General features: G+C 30.6%; 1 protein-coding gene across 1 annotated transcript; it reads left to right on the forward strand.

Moving 5' to 3' along the window:
- Nucleotides 1-7,045: 7,045 nt before the first annotated feature.
- Nucleotides 7,046-14,301, forward strand: LOC129964108 (uncharacterized). The gene is made up of 4 exons (XM_056078793.1): nt 7,046-7,346; nt 9,342-9,380; nt 12,262-12,289; nt 13,875-14,301. The coding sequence occupies exons 1-4, from the start codon at nt 7,296-7,298 to the stop codon at nt 14,165-14,167; spliced, it is 411 nt and encodes a 136-aa protein (XP_055934768.1). The 5' UTR covers nt 7,046-7,295; the 3' UTR covers nt 14,168-14,301.
- The last annotated feature ends 1,888 nt before the right edge of the window (nt 14,302-16,189 follow it).

Below are 16,189 nucleotides of genomic sequence, written 5' to 3' on the forward strand. Positions count from 1 at the left end.
ACCAATAACAGCTATGTTATGCTTGATTGTTCGAGAACCTTCTCTATCTTCCTCGGGAAATTAAAAGACCCTCAGTCCAAGCCGAAGACAGGCATGGATTTGGTATAGAGTCGTATAGCGAATTAGTTGTATCAGCAAAGATTGAGTGGAATTCAAGCGATTGGTGAATTGAGCTGTGAGCCGAATTTTAAAATTTATTATAGAAGCCGTATCGAGTCGTGTGTGAAGTATCCAGTCGTATGGTAGTGAATAGGCAGTTGGATACAGCTAAATCGAGGAGACAATGGAGAATTGCAGACGTTTGGAGAGACCATAGCTACGTAGACTCCCTCCTTCTGCTGTGATCTGTCTGGCCGCTGTGTGAGGTGTGGTTGTTGTTAGCTACCGATTAATACTTATGGGCTACTGTTTGTTCTAAGTGTGATGAAGTATATTGCTTGTGTATGTCATGGCTGGGTTTTGTCGTCTAGGTATTCGTGTCTGCGTATTAATAACGTCGTCACTTGCTATAGAGGCCTGCTTACTGTTTTAAATCATCACTACATCACCCACTACAGGCGAACCCGTTGACTTTACGGACTTTGTGAAGGAATTTCCGCAACAATATTCTTCAAGAATTCGAAAACGATTTTTTTTTTATTTAGAAAATTAATTTTTTAAATTATATTACAAATTAATTTATTTAAATTATATTAGGAATTAATTTTACAAATTTAGGAAATAAATTTTGCAATCAATGTCGCAGTCATTGAAAATATAAAACTGCAAGTTGAGTGTTAATTAAAATATTTACTTTTAATGTTGAATAATAAAAAAAAAATATTTCAAGCAATTCAAAAATGTTATTTTGAAATTAAATGAAGACTACGAGATGAGAATACTGCACTTATAATAAAAAACTCAGCATTGAATTTCATTACTTGAAAATACTTAATTTTAATGAAATTTATATCTGTTCTGGAATTCAAGCAAATTATGCAGCTGCATAGAAGTTTTTTGACTAATTATTCAATGTCAGATATTATGCAGCAATTAAATGATTCCTGGTTTATGAACTCAAACTGAATCATTTTAACAAAGTTGTCAGGAGAGTGTTTTAACTCTGATGTAATGGTAAAAAAATAAAATTGAATAAATTGATTCGAATATTCAAACAATTTAATTCATTCTATATTCACAAAGATGAAAGAATAAAAATGACAATGAATGGATAACTGGTTATTTTATGCACGCGATCTTCCATCATATCAAAGGTTTCGTTTTCTTATGATTTCTTATATTTAGTTTGGTTTTTTTTATGGTTGGATTTTTTATACATTATACTTTAATCATCAATTAAATTTATTTCGGATTCTTCCCATTCAGTTGAGTTTATAGTAATTCTGAACAAACTATTGACTATTTCAAGACGCTTTTCAGTTTTTTGATTAATAGGAATGTTCTATAAATAGAAATATTATTTTCTGAATTGGATTTCATATCGATAAAGCTATTGAATCGATAAAGCTATTCTACTATATTTAAAGCTATCGATAAAGCTATTCCTTTATCAAATAAAGGTTATTCATACGCACGTAAATCGTTTATATTATGGTGATATATGAGCCTTTGCTTACTAATAAAAAAATGTATTCTCGAATGTTCATCATTCAAAAGTCAATACTACGTGGCGGAACTATGATGGGTTATTTCAAAGATTTGGGGATCTTTGAAATAATCCATCAAGCTTTTAAATTACGAGGCAAAAAAATCCATTTTTATTTTTCAGAAGTTTTATTTTAGTTCTGGGGAATAAAAGCTGAAGAATAGTACTTTTTCTTTAAACGTAACATTTATTCCATAATTTTGTGCCCCCTGATGATGCCATCTAGGCCACCTGGTGGCCTACCTGCCTCAACCTAATTACACTACTGCTTGTGTACCAAATTTTACCTGTCTAGCTCGCATTTTAGAGTTATAGAATTCACTTGCAATAGAATAGTTAGACTTACTGACGTCATGTGGATGGATTTTGTTCAGAATTTAAGAGAAATCAACAAATATGGTCGTAAGCTTATATGCCAAATTTCATTCATTTAGCTCAATACGTTTTTGAGTTATCTTCTTCGCAGGCAGGTATGATGCCAAAAATGCGCATTTCGATTCAGGGAGGAAGTTTAAAACTTCGAGTTCGAATTCTTTGACGATTACAATACTTTCTTTATACTTAATATACGTTGTTGTTTTTGCTTATCCCCTTGGATTTAACTCCAATTCAAACCAAGTGCAAGAGATCGGGGAAAGAGGTGTGCAGTAGCTTTTGAGGGTAATAACTCCTGAGGACTCGAGGGCAGAAGTCTGACTTTAGCTCATATGAAGATGACACTCACACACTCGCTTGCACAACCCCTTTTTATAGAGGGGGCTCTTTCACACACCTCACAGATAGAACACAGAGTAAAAAACAACCATGCTCGAACACGGGACGCCCATATCACGTGGAAGACGAGCTACCCCTAGGCTAGGTCGCCGGCTTATTTAATATACAAGAAGGTAAATGAAAAATAGCGTTATATAATTAAAATATATTAACGTCCCGTTTAAAGCACAGTAGGGCTATTTTGGGACGGACCTCGTAATTTTGAACCGCGATCAGATGACGAGGACGACATTTAAGCTGGCACCCCCCTCTCCACACCAACGGGAGGACATTAGGCCCCGACAGATTTATCGTGCAACAGACCCCCTTATACGGCGGTTCTTCGGTGGAATGGGGTCTCGAACATGAAACTCTACGGCTCACAAGCGGAGACCTTACCACCAGGCCACCACGGCCCATAGTTAAAATATAAGATAAAGTCGAGGATAGGCCGATTTTACAGATATGCTCCTCCCTGCTGAAAGGAAGTCGCTTATTGGTTGAGGGACTCTGAAATAGGTCATGCAATGCTATTTAATTAGATTGAATAATTCGGAAGCGATAGTGCTATCCCGACTAATTTTCCAAATCCCCAACTAAATTAAAAAAATAAATAAATTAAACAATGAACGGTGATAGGTGCTTGGCATGCAATCAGCATTTTTAGCTGACAATAGGGTATTGCGTTACAATGAAAGCTAGATTATGATCGAACAGAATGAGCTGTTAGTTACGAAATAACCAAAAGAAAAAAAAAAAAAAAAAAAGACCGATGCAGATAACTAAGCCTACTGAAATACAAATATCTCGTGTTATCAAATAACCGGGACTCGGCAGTTTCATTCCGTTTCATGTAAAATTACCCGATTTCATGATCTTCTATTAGAGCTGATTTTGATTACTAAGCACAATCCTGAATGCTTTCTGTGGGTAAAAAGGAAGTACAAAATAGGAATAGAACAAAATCAGAAAGAAGGAATAGAAATAAAATGGAAGAAATAATAGGAACAGAAAGGGGGAGCAGAACAAAATCAGAAAGAAGGAATGGAAATAAAATGGAAAAAATAATAGAAACACAAAGGGGGAGCAGAACAAAATCAGAAAGAAGGAATAGAAATAAAATAGAAGAAATAATAGGAACAGAAAGGGGGAGCAGAACAAAATCAAAAAGACATCGGCAAAATAATACATGAAGAAGTTAGAGAAAATAAAATAGATAATTCATAAGTAATATTGAATCGGTAATTTATTTTGAAATTCTTTTTATTTTTAACATGCTGATGTTATTATTTAAAAAAAAAGAAAAATATGGGATCAACAAATAACCGAGAACATTTACTTACATTGTTGTTAAACTGAAATGATATTAACCAAAAAAAAAAAAAAAAAGAATAAAAGAATTTGGTCCCATACAGCAAGAAGTGCCCCCCCCCCCAAAAAAAATAATATTTCTAACTATCTTTAGATTGGTATATTTTCTGTAAATCAGTTCTTACATGATGCGAAAACCATTAAGAACATTATAGAACAACTCGCTGAATACTTCTAATAGATGCAGATACTTCTAAATATGTAGGGGCTCGATCAGAAAGGTATTACAAAATTTTAGCTAGAATTTTGATTAAAATGGATTAAAATTTTATGGTTCTTTTCGTTGAAACCTTAGGATCGCATTGTTACGTAAAAATTATTTTTTTCACTAGTTTAAATAATTGTTGCTTTATTTTCTTTCTGTCACCACTTTTATTAAAGAAACTGTACTTTATCACTAATGTTCTCCTCTCGACTTTCTTAGACAATATAGAACAATATTTGCGATTTAACAGTTTGGTATCCTTGAATTATTTAGGAAGAACACGGCAAACCCTCGAAGGTCATGTCAAAGCAAGCTAGTGCAAGTACTCCTTTCCCCCTTTAAATCCTCGTGTACTGACAAAATAACCGTGTTTGTATTTCGTAGAATAATTCTAAAAACCAGAATAGGAATGTTGGATGTCCACCTTTTAGTCATTTGGATCCAAAATTTGATGTAGATATGTGAGTTTGGTATAAGACAATTTAAAATACTCTATTTGTCTAATAAGTTGCATTTTTAAGCTTTTTTGCTCATTTTCGAATAAAAAGGGTCAATAGAAAACATATTGGATCCCCAATTTGAAAACAGATCCCTCCTTCTGATGATAAAAACTTGCACAAATCTTAAGATATTAATAAAAACAGCAATTTTGTTCAAAATGCTATGAAAAGTATCCTCCCTTCCTCGAAAAAAAAAAAAAAAAAAAAAAAAACACCTTTTCGCTTTCCTGCAATTTTTAGACTAATATATTTTTCTGTAAATCTGATCGTGTACATAATTTCTAACACTACAGAACAGAACTGCTGGAAGTGGAGCTACCAAATTTGGCACATAATTACTTCTAAAGTAGTAGGTACTCATTTGGAAAGGTTTTACAAAATTTTAATTAGATTTTAAATTAAAGTGGCCTAAAAGTTTAAGGTTTTTAATCGAAAACTTTAGAGCACATAATTGCATAACATCCATTTTTATTCCAGCTTAAAATTAAGAGGGGGAAAAATCTTTGCATTGATTTTTAATAAGTTTCTTGAAATTTATTATAAAGCGGCTGACGCAATTTTTTTTATCATAATATCGGTACTGAAATACGCTGTGGTATGCTTAATCATGGCTTCATGACTGTTTAAACAACATAAACTTTCATTAAAAAATAGCACTTTTACATTAAAAAAATATTTAAGAATATTAAAAATATTCGAGACTTGCTTGCATAACTCTGTTTCAAATTAAGCTAAAATATCTCACATTTTTTATTATTTTGATAAGATTAAGAAGTTACCATGGAGGCCTGGGATAGCTTGGTTGGTAGAGCGTCGAATTCGCATCCCTTAGGTTGCGAGTTCGAACCCCATCGGCCGAAGATTCCCCGCATGCCTGATGGCTGACGCGCATTAAATCTGTCGTGGTTACAAAGTCCTCCATGTCGAGAGTAATACCACTGGGGGTACTGGATCAGGGGTGATCGTTCTCTGTTTCAGGTCTAAATTACGATCTGTGGTTGAGTGAATGAAGTCGGCCCCGTAAAAAGGGTTGTGACGTGTGTGTAGCTAAATCGTACTCTTAGCCCTAGATGGCGCTACTATAGAAACAAGAGGCTCTCCCCCTCAGGCTTAAATCGGCTGTCTTCGAACAGCGGGCTTGTCCAGGGTAAATGTCATAAGAAACAACAATAACCATGGAATACGCTATAAAAAAACGAAGACAATAAAATAATGTTCTTTTAAATATAAATATTTTAGGTTGGCATTCTTAGTGTAAAATGCCTGATGTAAGAACCGTTATACGCAGAATGCAACAGCTGATATAATCAAATCAAATATATTACCATGCTAGAAAAGTTTCATTTGATCTGTTGATTCTAATTTAATATTAATTAATATCTAATAATTAATAAATATGTTATATATTTTCTAAAAGTCCATGATCCATTTATTTTGTACTTATGTCATTTGAAATTAACAAGCGCACTAAACTGTACTTGAAGTTCTCAAACTGATGTAGATTACAACATTTTTAATTACATTTATACGAGAGAATTTCATTTAATTAAATCGTAGAGGGCTTAAAATTTTAATTTGACACCTTTTTGGATCTATGTCTGTTTATTTAAGAATAACACAAAAACACTTTGAATCAGATTGATTGAATTCGATACATAGCTTTTTTGCAACAAATTTGTTGATTTCTATTAAATTTTGAACAAAAATTTACTTTTAAGAAATCTGTCTGTCTGTATTGATGCAAGAGAACACTTAACTCCAAAACGCAAAGAGCTAAATCAATAACGAAAGAAGTATAATAAAATAATACATAATGAAAACAACATAATGAAGAAAACAGCAATAGTTTGGGATGGTTTTTTTTCTTTCAAATTAAAACAAAATTTGAGAAAACAGAATTCTTGAAAAACGAATGGCGATAACGTCGCCAATGTGACAACCCAGACGGATTTTTTAAATTTTTAAATTTATTTATTTTATATTTATTTTATTTATTTTTTATTCTTATTTTTTAATTTTCTTATTTTTTATTTATTTATTTTTTATTATATTTATTATTATTTATGGCCTTCAAGTATCGTTTTTTAATTGAAAAATAATAAGAACAAATATTCAATTAGTAGTCAACTTGGCGAGATTTCAAATAAGTCGCCAAGAGGTGGACCCATCTAGGATTTTACTGAAATTTCATTTGTTTTTAAGCAATTCTGCTTAAGAACCACAGCGATAGTTATGTTAAGCAAACATTCAAGTTATAGTATGTCGTCTCATAATGAAATGCTTAGCCTATATGTTAATATGTATAATAATTTTAATATTTTTAATATAAAATCAAGTGCATGTATTTTAATTCTATCTATTTTCTTATTTATATAAACGTGTTCTGCAGATCGTAAAACATGGCCAATGATTTCGTTTGCAGCAATTTCTATAATCTAAATCATATTTTTCAATTATCCGGCATCCAATATTCCTTTGTTGCCAAGTGCGAATGATTCCGCATTTCCGCGGGAGATAGGTTAAGCGTTGTTCAACGCATGCGTAGAAAAATAAGTTCGTAGTTTCGGAAGGGAATTCCCCGCTTCGTCTTCGGTTGTTCCGGTGTTTCTTTATCGTCTGCATTTTGCCTTTGTATGATAAGAAAAATTCTTTAAAAGATTAAATTCAGTTTTAAATAATAGTTCTGCTGTAAACATAAACTCGCAACCATCATTTGATTTGAATTTTTTCAAAACGCCTTTTCTTAAAAAAATATTTCAACTTTTATTGATATAAACGAAGAAAAATTTGAACTGAATTACTGTTGATACTCATTGAGAACATGTCTTCTACTAAAACAGCAATATTTTTCATTGTTCTTCAACTTACACAGGTAATACATTTTTTTCTTGATTTTTAATAATTTATTTTTCAATATATATTCTTTGTGTCATTTAATTACATTTTGTATATTTTTATCATAAAGCTGTTATGTGTTTAGCTGATCATTAAAACATTCGAAATGATTTTGAAAAATGATTCCAATGCTTAGAAATGATTTAATATACTACAAAAGTTATTTTTAGTTTTATTTAAACATTATTATTATTGATATGAAACAAAAAGGAATGAATATATTTAATAAATGAAATTTTAATTAATTAAGCATCTTATTATTAGCTGATCATTAAAACATTCGAAATGATTTTGTAAAAAAATTCCAGATTTAAAAATGATTTAATATATTTCCAAAGTTATTTTTTTAAATTTTATTTCAGCGTTATTATTATTGATATAAAAAATGAATGAATATGTTGAGTAAATGAAATCTTAATAAATTAAATAATTCTGTGTAATTACTTATGATTTTATTTGTTTTACTGAAATAATTTTCATGTCAGAAAAAAAATCAAGCACTGTGAAATAATTAAACTATATTCAATGTGTTGTCTTGAAATAATATATATATATATATATATATATATATATATATATATATATATATAGGGCCTAAATATTTGAAGATATTAAAAAATTTATATCTCCGTTAAAAATATATTTATTGTTTTTAAACGTATTTTTATGATTGCCAATGAATTTATTATTGCTTCGCAGTTAACGTTTTTTTAGTATAAATTTTGCATTGAGATGGTGGGGAGGGGGGGATGTTGGGTTAAAAGAGCATTGTGGAAAAAACAGTGCTCTCAAAATATCAAGGAAATATATTACTTTAATTTGTATTTATTGCCTTCTTTATTCTTTCTTGTTAGTTTATTTAATTTGCTTAAAATTGTAATCAATTTTCATGAAGTAAATGGTATATTGTTTTTCTTTGATTTATTTGATTGGTATTCAAGCAGATATAAGCCTATGTTTCCGTCAGAAATTAATTTTAATCAAGCGAAAATTCTTGTCTGTTGAAAATACATTTATTTGAATCAAATTCTATTTATTTGATTTGAATAAAAAATAAATTTTGCTTCAAATTTTATAATGTAATGAATAAGATTTGCTTTATCTTACTATGCCTATGAAGAAAAAGTATAATTTTAGATTGATTTGTTAGTATATAATTAGATACTAAGATTTTTTTAAATATTTTTAGAGTGGCATATCGCTTATTAGGTTGTGACGTGTCGTGCAAAAATCATTCATAGTGTTGTACAGGGCAGACAGTTAGATATTGAGTTACTAAATATGGAGTGTAATTATTTCTTTAATAATATAGACGTTACAAAATGTCAACAGTCTTTCCTTAATAATTTAGAAGCATATCAGATCAGAGGGGGGAAAAAAAAGGAAGAAAAGAAAACATTTACGTCACTTTAAAATGAAAAAAAAAAAAAGACCAGTGATGCCAGTTTTGTTTTCATGCAGTTTTTCTCTAATTTTAATAAATTTTGTAAAGTATTTTAAATATGTTTTATAACAATATCTTTCATTATTTAGTTTTTGCATTTATGTGCAAGTACAATATTAGATAATATTTTTTTTTGTTTGTTATCATTATAATTAAGAATAAATAACTTAAAACAATATAATTCTCAAAGAAAAAAATTACTTAAAAATAAAAGTGGCATTATTGAACGAATATTTTTTTTAAAAAATTGATTATATATATATATATATACATCACGAAACCTTTAGGTTGGGATTCTTTCTTTAAATTACGTGCTGTAAAAATCGATGCACATACAACGGCTGCTGCAATCAAGTCATACGAAGACAAAACAATCAAATTAAACCTAAAACATTATAATACTATGATGTTTCGACAGAATTTTCTTAAAAACAATTTTTTCTAAAATTTAGAATTATATAGAATTTAATTATGTTTCTAATAGTAAATCGATAAAATGAAATTTTTTTGTAATTTTTTTTCCTTCAGATTATTGGTTGCTATGCAGAATGTCGCTGTAAAAAGGAGGTAAGAAATTAATATATCTTTTTTTTGTGATTTTTTTCCAGTATTATTTTATCTTAGTTAGGTCTTTATATAACATTTTAGTTCAGTCACCACCTAATTCTTTACACTATTTAGGACATTTTTCCAGATTCCTAATTCTGAGGATAAAGCCGCATTTTGAGCTTTCATCTGCATATTGATAGACGAACAAGCGATAGGTTCTAGACTTTTTCTAGACTAATTTTGCCCAAAATATGATAGAAATTTCATTGACGCGTTAGACATTCGATTATATATAAAAAAAATCTGATTAAATTGGACGGATCCGAAATACGAATGCATTGAAATATAAATTGTTTTGATGGATTAGAGGTCTTATTGCGTGGAAAATTGATATTAATTTACGGGTAAGATATCCATTGCAAGAAATTTGTTATAATTTGACTTATCCGAAATATAATTACACATAAGTTTGATTTGAAGTTTTCCGTTTGCATAGAATTTTAATTAATTAATTTTAGTTATATTAATGTCCGTTTTTAAAGTAACACTAAGGCTATTTTGAGAAATATCTCGTAATTTTGAACTGTGGTCAGATGACATGGAGGCACTTGAGCTGGTTTCCCCTCTCTCTTCAAACTTTTGCACCATGCCAGTGAGTGTATACAATTTTAATTTAAATTGAATAAAGAGGGCTTTGAAATAACTAAACTATTGGATCATCTCATATATTTCTAGGAAGATTTTCATTGGTAATATATGATCAATCATTTCGCCTATATGTAAGAATCGTATAATCTCGCTAGTTTGTATTCTGTATTTATTATGTTTGATGAAGATATTTAATACTGATTTAGTATTTTGACCTACTGCGAGATCAGCTGGCACTGAACAATGTGTGGCGGGTTTGCGATGCGCGAGGATAGAACCTGGGACCTTGTGGTTCGCAGCCCAGTAACATGACCACGATATAAAAGCAATTGCTCGTGTAGCGTAGTTGTTAACTGGCTTATAAGTTTTCACCACAGACTCTCCCTCCAGTGAGTTGGAGGTGAGACGAACGATATGGCTGTTGAGTGGTGATGTATTAGCTGTTGATTCTAATGCGCCTGTACCCATTTGAGTAGCGCAAGCGTTATGGCGAGCGTGTGTGTGGTGAGTGGTTGCTGCGTCAAGTGAGTCTGACGACTTTGGTTGCTGGTAGATGGCGCCACAACAGCTGTACGAAGGTTGAAAGTTCATCGTTCGAGGTTCACCAATGTGGTTTATTGGGATATGCGAGAACCTGGGACCTTGTGGTTCGCAGTCCAATAACATGATTACGGTACAAAAGCAATTGCTCGTGTAGCGTAGATGTTAACTGGCTTATAAGCTTTCACCACAAATGCCAAAAGTCTATAGAAGTTCTCAAATTTGGACCGAGGAGTTCCAATATCTATCTGACATTTCACTAATTGAAATCTTGGATATCCTGGAAGGTTCTTGTGTGTCTTGAACAATAAAAATGATAAATATTATACACAAACATAACATTGATAACAGCAGTTGCATTTAAACAATGCTTAGAGTATGTAAAAGAATGTCTCTAATTTAGGCCTAGAAAACTCAAATTCTGTATGAGATTAAACATAAATATTCTGAACGTTTTCCAGCTTATTATTTTGAATAATAGTTTCTGCAACTATTCCTAGAAAACATGTACATAATGAAATATAAATATATGATAAGAAGAACTAATGGTCTCAAGAAGAAAAAAGATTCAGTACTTCCAAATGAATTTTATAGATGTCATCCAAGAACTTGCGATATCCAGTCAAAATGATTTTGTGGAAAAACGCCGAAGCCGTATTTTACAGGTTTTTAGTTGCTCATGTTCTTTTAGCATGTCCATACCATCTCCCAGCATTTGTATTTTCTCATACCTTATGCTACAATAGAATGTAGCAACTAAGAATTCTATTTTAATGCTTCATTTTTTGCATTTTATACATTATATTGCGAAAAGCAGCAGTTGTGATATATGAGTGTATCAAAAGCATTTTTCATTCGAAAATGGAACCCAAAAAATTGTTAACAATAAAAAAAAAAAAAAAAAAGGCTTAATTTTCGTTGGAACTTTTATACGATGTCATCTATCAATTTAAACGGAAAAATTTGTTTATTAATGAAATTAATAGCATTTCTGTTTTTTTATAAAGAAGGTATTGTTTGGCAACGGATTCTAAAACCCTCCGCGTTTTGCGCATGCGTTAGGATGGGTTTAATTCGTAAAAATAGGGGTGAGAGGAAAAATGAAAGGAAGAGATGTTTATATTTAAAAATAAAGTAAACTCGATTACTCGCCGATTTATGAGAAGTAAACATTGCACATAATTAGTAATACTGACGGAAAAAGGTACAAATGCGCAGTAAAATATTTCAGAGCAATTTTTATATAACGTAAGAGCCATAAACATTAAATTATGAAAGATGCATAAAAAATTTCTGCTTTTAAAATTTGGTATTTACTTTTACAAAAATAATAATGATCTTTTTTATATTAAATTGGTTTTTTTTATATGTTATTGAATTTTTTGACAATATTTTAAGATTAATAACAATGGATAATCCATAGTTTATTCTATTTAAAACATTTTATTTTCATTTAAGGAATTGCTGTAAATATGGTTCCTCTTAAAAATATTATAAATATTATCTTTTGGTTCCTCTTAAAAATATTATAAATATTTTCTTTAAAATACATGATTTTTTTATATATTTTGATATTAAAAAACATTATTAATGATTTTTCTACTTAAGAATATTATTATTTTTAAGTATATAACATGAAATAAGTAACAAAATTTTCTTAATTTCCTTACTTAAAATTTAGAAAAGTTAATTTCTCACCATTTATTTTTAGGATACTACATCAACAAGTGAACTTCTAAGTAAGTAATATAACTCCATTCTTATAGCTAAATTATATTTTTTCCATCTTGCATATTTTTAATGCATATGCAAATATTTTACATATACAACCTTCTATAAAAAACAACAGTGATTTAATAAGCTATTTTCTTCTTAAATCTTCGGAAGACCTATTGAGTAATTATGTTTTAAGTAATATATGTATATATATAATATTATATATGTGTGTGTGTATCATGTGATGCGAAAAATTGTAGGTCAATTCTTTGACTGTTACTGAGGGGAGGGTAAAATGAATTTTTAAAAATATTTTTAGATTTTTTTTTTCTTGAATATTTTATAAGAAAATCGATACTTACTTTGCAGTGAAAGTTCGAATTCTGGCAAATATCGACTTCTCCAATGAATATCAGCAATCGCATAATCGCCATTCCATGTTTACCATATATATATATATATGTGTGTGTGTGTGTGTGTAATATATATGTGTGTGTGAAATAATCTTAACTTTAACCGAGAAAAACCGAATGATCAGACCGCCGTGATAGCAATATTGGCGGGAACTATAGTTGAGTTCTAAGGCCCATCACCGGCCACTGTACAACTCTTCCCGTGGGAAGTACGTCCCGTCGGCGACAGGAGGTATCCAACCCTACAATTTTTGTACCGATTCGGGTGGCGAGATCCAACCACTATACCGGAAGCTTCTCATGCTCATTTTTTAGCTGTCCCTCCCCCAGTGGGAGCTGTGTGTGATGTAAAAACATTTTATTGGTAAGGGAATAGTAAGCGTGGAATTCTTTAAATGATTTGTATTCATTCATGATTATCAAAGAAAGATATTAATTTTTATCGATGATGGAAATTTCTTTTTTAGAGTCATGATAGACATCGTAGTGCAGAACGAATTTTGAAGGCAGAAAGCAGGAGAAACAGACCTGGTGTGAAAGCATTCAAAATTTAATAGTTTTAAAAAGGAATTACGCAGGGAAAGGATTTTTGGATTCGGTGCGTGCTAAAAGTCCTAGAAATAAGAGTCCGCACAACTTTGAAGTTAAAGTGAAACCTCAGTTCCAGGCTGCACTCAGTTCGAGTGAATTGAAAATAACTATTATAAGAATACATATAAATTGTAAATATTGCATACATATATATTTAAACATATTTTAGTCGATGCGTGGCCAAAAAGAAGAAGCTTTTGAAATTTTAACTCCAATTTATTTCATCACTGAAGCCATAATTTATACAAGAGAGAAGCGAGGGTAATTGAACGCCTGTTTACATCGCGACAAAATTTTTCCCTTCAGTGATTTTACTGTGAGATTCTGATAAGGAATTCTTTGCCATGTGTGGACTTAGGCAAGAGAATCTTTGGAAGGTATGTGTAAGTGTTAAGGATTTTATTCCTGCGCCCCTGGTGTGTTCAGCGCGTGTTAGAAGTAATTAAATTAAAAAGTGGAAATTGGATTAGAAAATACTTGAATGAAGTTAACAGCGCTAAATTAAGATAAAATATTAGGATCTTAATGAAGATTTAAATTAGATTTTAAAATATTATTACATATATATGGATTATACTCACTGTATTTGTTTTCTGTCTTACAGCGTTTGGAGTTAAAACCGCTGCCGTTGCTGGTATAGCTATGGTGGCGGCTCCTGTTTTGATTCCAGCTGCTGGGTTTGGAGCTGCTGGCGTATCACTTGGATCTGCTGCAGCTGGTGTCCAATCAGCTTGGTTTGGTGGAACGATTAATGGCCTTACCGGTGCAGTATTCTCTGGTTTGCAAAGCATCGGTGCTGCTGGACTAGGACTTCTTGGTAAGACCGCTATTGTCACTACCAGTGGCGTCGCTGTGAAAGTTTATGACACTGTTACAGGTGAAGAGTGTAATTGTTGAATTGAAATTTAACTATTTCACTAAATGTATTGAAAATGTTTCTGTTTTAGAAATTTCTACTTGTGTAATTTTTTCTCATGTATTTTTCTCATTTTGTATTTGTAAGCGTTCAGTAAATTCTTTCTGAGATAAAAGTAGTTGCCTCATGTGTCATTTCTTTTCTGTTTATTCGTTTGGTTGAAATTTGAATTTGGCATTTAATATAAAACTTTATCAGTTTTGAGATCCAATATACAGCTAAGCTACTTGCTATATAACATTAGTTGCTAGCAAAAGTGCATGATTTTTTATTCTGGCCGTCTTTCACGATGATGACGTACATTAATAAAATTTACTGGCATTACTAACTATTCTATGATAAAGCTTTTACAAAAGATGTCTGTATAATAACAAATAATGAAAACATATTCTAAATAATACTCCCAGCTTTTTTGCTTTATTCTTGTTTTCACAAAAGATATGCTTGAATATACTGCTTCGCTCAGAAATTCAGTGATATTTATATCTGGTTTGCAATATCAAGATATTTACCTACCAGAAAATTTATATATATATATATATGATATTTTTAAATCTAAATTAAACCCTAATTAATTCCAAAGTTTTATCTTAATTTCGCCCATATTAACTTCATTCTCAAATGTTCTCTTATTTCCTGATCCAATTCCATCTTTTTTTTTTATTTAATTAATGCTGCATTAAGCTCTGTAAAAATAATTACATCAATGATTTCCACACTTCGAGTGAAGGGATGAAAAAATTGTCAAACTAAGCGAATTTGTTTTAAAAAATACGTGGATTTCCCTATTCTAAATCGACACGTGTACAGATATCACTATCAAAATCTAATTATATATAATCACTGGGGATAAATATTTCGGTCTTCTGCTCTTGTATCGCTTGTGAACGGACATCAGTTTTGTCCGAATTTCTTGTACATAATTTATGCCTCCTGGGATGAAATAAAAGTGAAGTTTAAAAATTCAAAGTGACTTCTCTCTCTTCCACCACGAAACTGCTTTAAAATATTTGTTTTACATTATGTATGTATACAAATAAAATTGAAAATCTTAGTAAAAATAAAACAATGAGAAAATCAAAAGTAAACCAAAGAAAGTGCCTAAAACATGATCAGAAGAGGGGGGGGGGGGAATTGCTATTATTCCTTTGATGTTTCAACATTGATTTCATTCTCTGATGAACACTTAATTGTCTTATTCCATAGTTATTACTTTCTTTATTAATAATATATTTAAATTATTATTTGAAGGAGCAATCCTTGTGTCCTTTAACACTTTTTATTCTTCAGAGCTTAAAAGAAATAATTTAATTTTGCTTTTGTCAAGATGTCTTTACCTAAGTCATGACGAGATTTGGTAGTGTACCAAATAGGAAAGCAAGAAGAGAGATCATGAGAAAATATTCTGAGCTTATATAGTTTTAGAAAAGAATTTTTCAACTAAAGTTTTGATTCCGTGGTAAACAAAATAGCAGCGCAGCTTAGAACTTAAACTATATTCTGAGTTTGAATGATTATTATATTAGATTTAGATCATAGTTAACTGCAACTTTAGATCTATCTAAAGTTATAGCTCTTTTATTCATTTTAATCATCTTTTATTCATTTATAATTAAATTGAATTAATTTATTGCAGAATTGAATCTTGGCGGGGAAAATTTTTTATCTTCTAGCTTAATGTTATACAAAAATTGTTGAATTAAAGAGATTATTTTTTTTTATTTTGTTTACACATTGTATTATATACAATTTGTTTGTATTGTATTATATACAATACAATTTTACATACTATGAAAGTACTATTATATACTATTACATACTATAAGAACAGTGTCCCACAACTATGTAGTTCGAAACTTCGCTTGGTACACATAAATATTTAACCCTATCGTTCATTACGACTGGATCGAACAATTCTTGAGCATTTTTAATCGACCTGTCTTCTCGTTTAAAAATCGATACGGCATGACTTAAACTCATCGTAAACAATTTTGACCGTTAAT

This window comes from Argiope bruennichi, chromosome 3 (assembly GCF_947563725.1).
Source record: "Argiope bruennichi chromosome 3, qqArgBrue1.1, whole genome shotgun sequence".
In the NCBI taxonomy this organism is placed as follows: Eukaryota; Metazoa; Arthropoda; class Arachnida; order Araneae; family Araneidae; genus Argiope; species Argiope bruennichi.

Coding starts and splice junctions, on each gene's coding strand:
- LOC129964108 (XM_056078793.1), top strand. CDS start 7,296: ATGTCTTCTACTAAAACAGCAATATTTTTCATTGTTCTTCAACTTACA. Junction 7,347..9,341: donor TTGTTCTTCAACTTACACAG/GTAATACATTTT, acceptor TTTTTCCTTCAG/ATTATTGGTTGCTATGCAGA. Junction 9,381..12,261: donor AATGTCGCTGTAAAAAGGAG/GTAAGAAATTAA, acceptor ATTTATTTTTAG/GATACTACATCAACAAGTGA.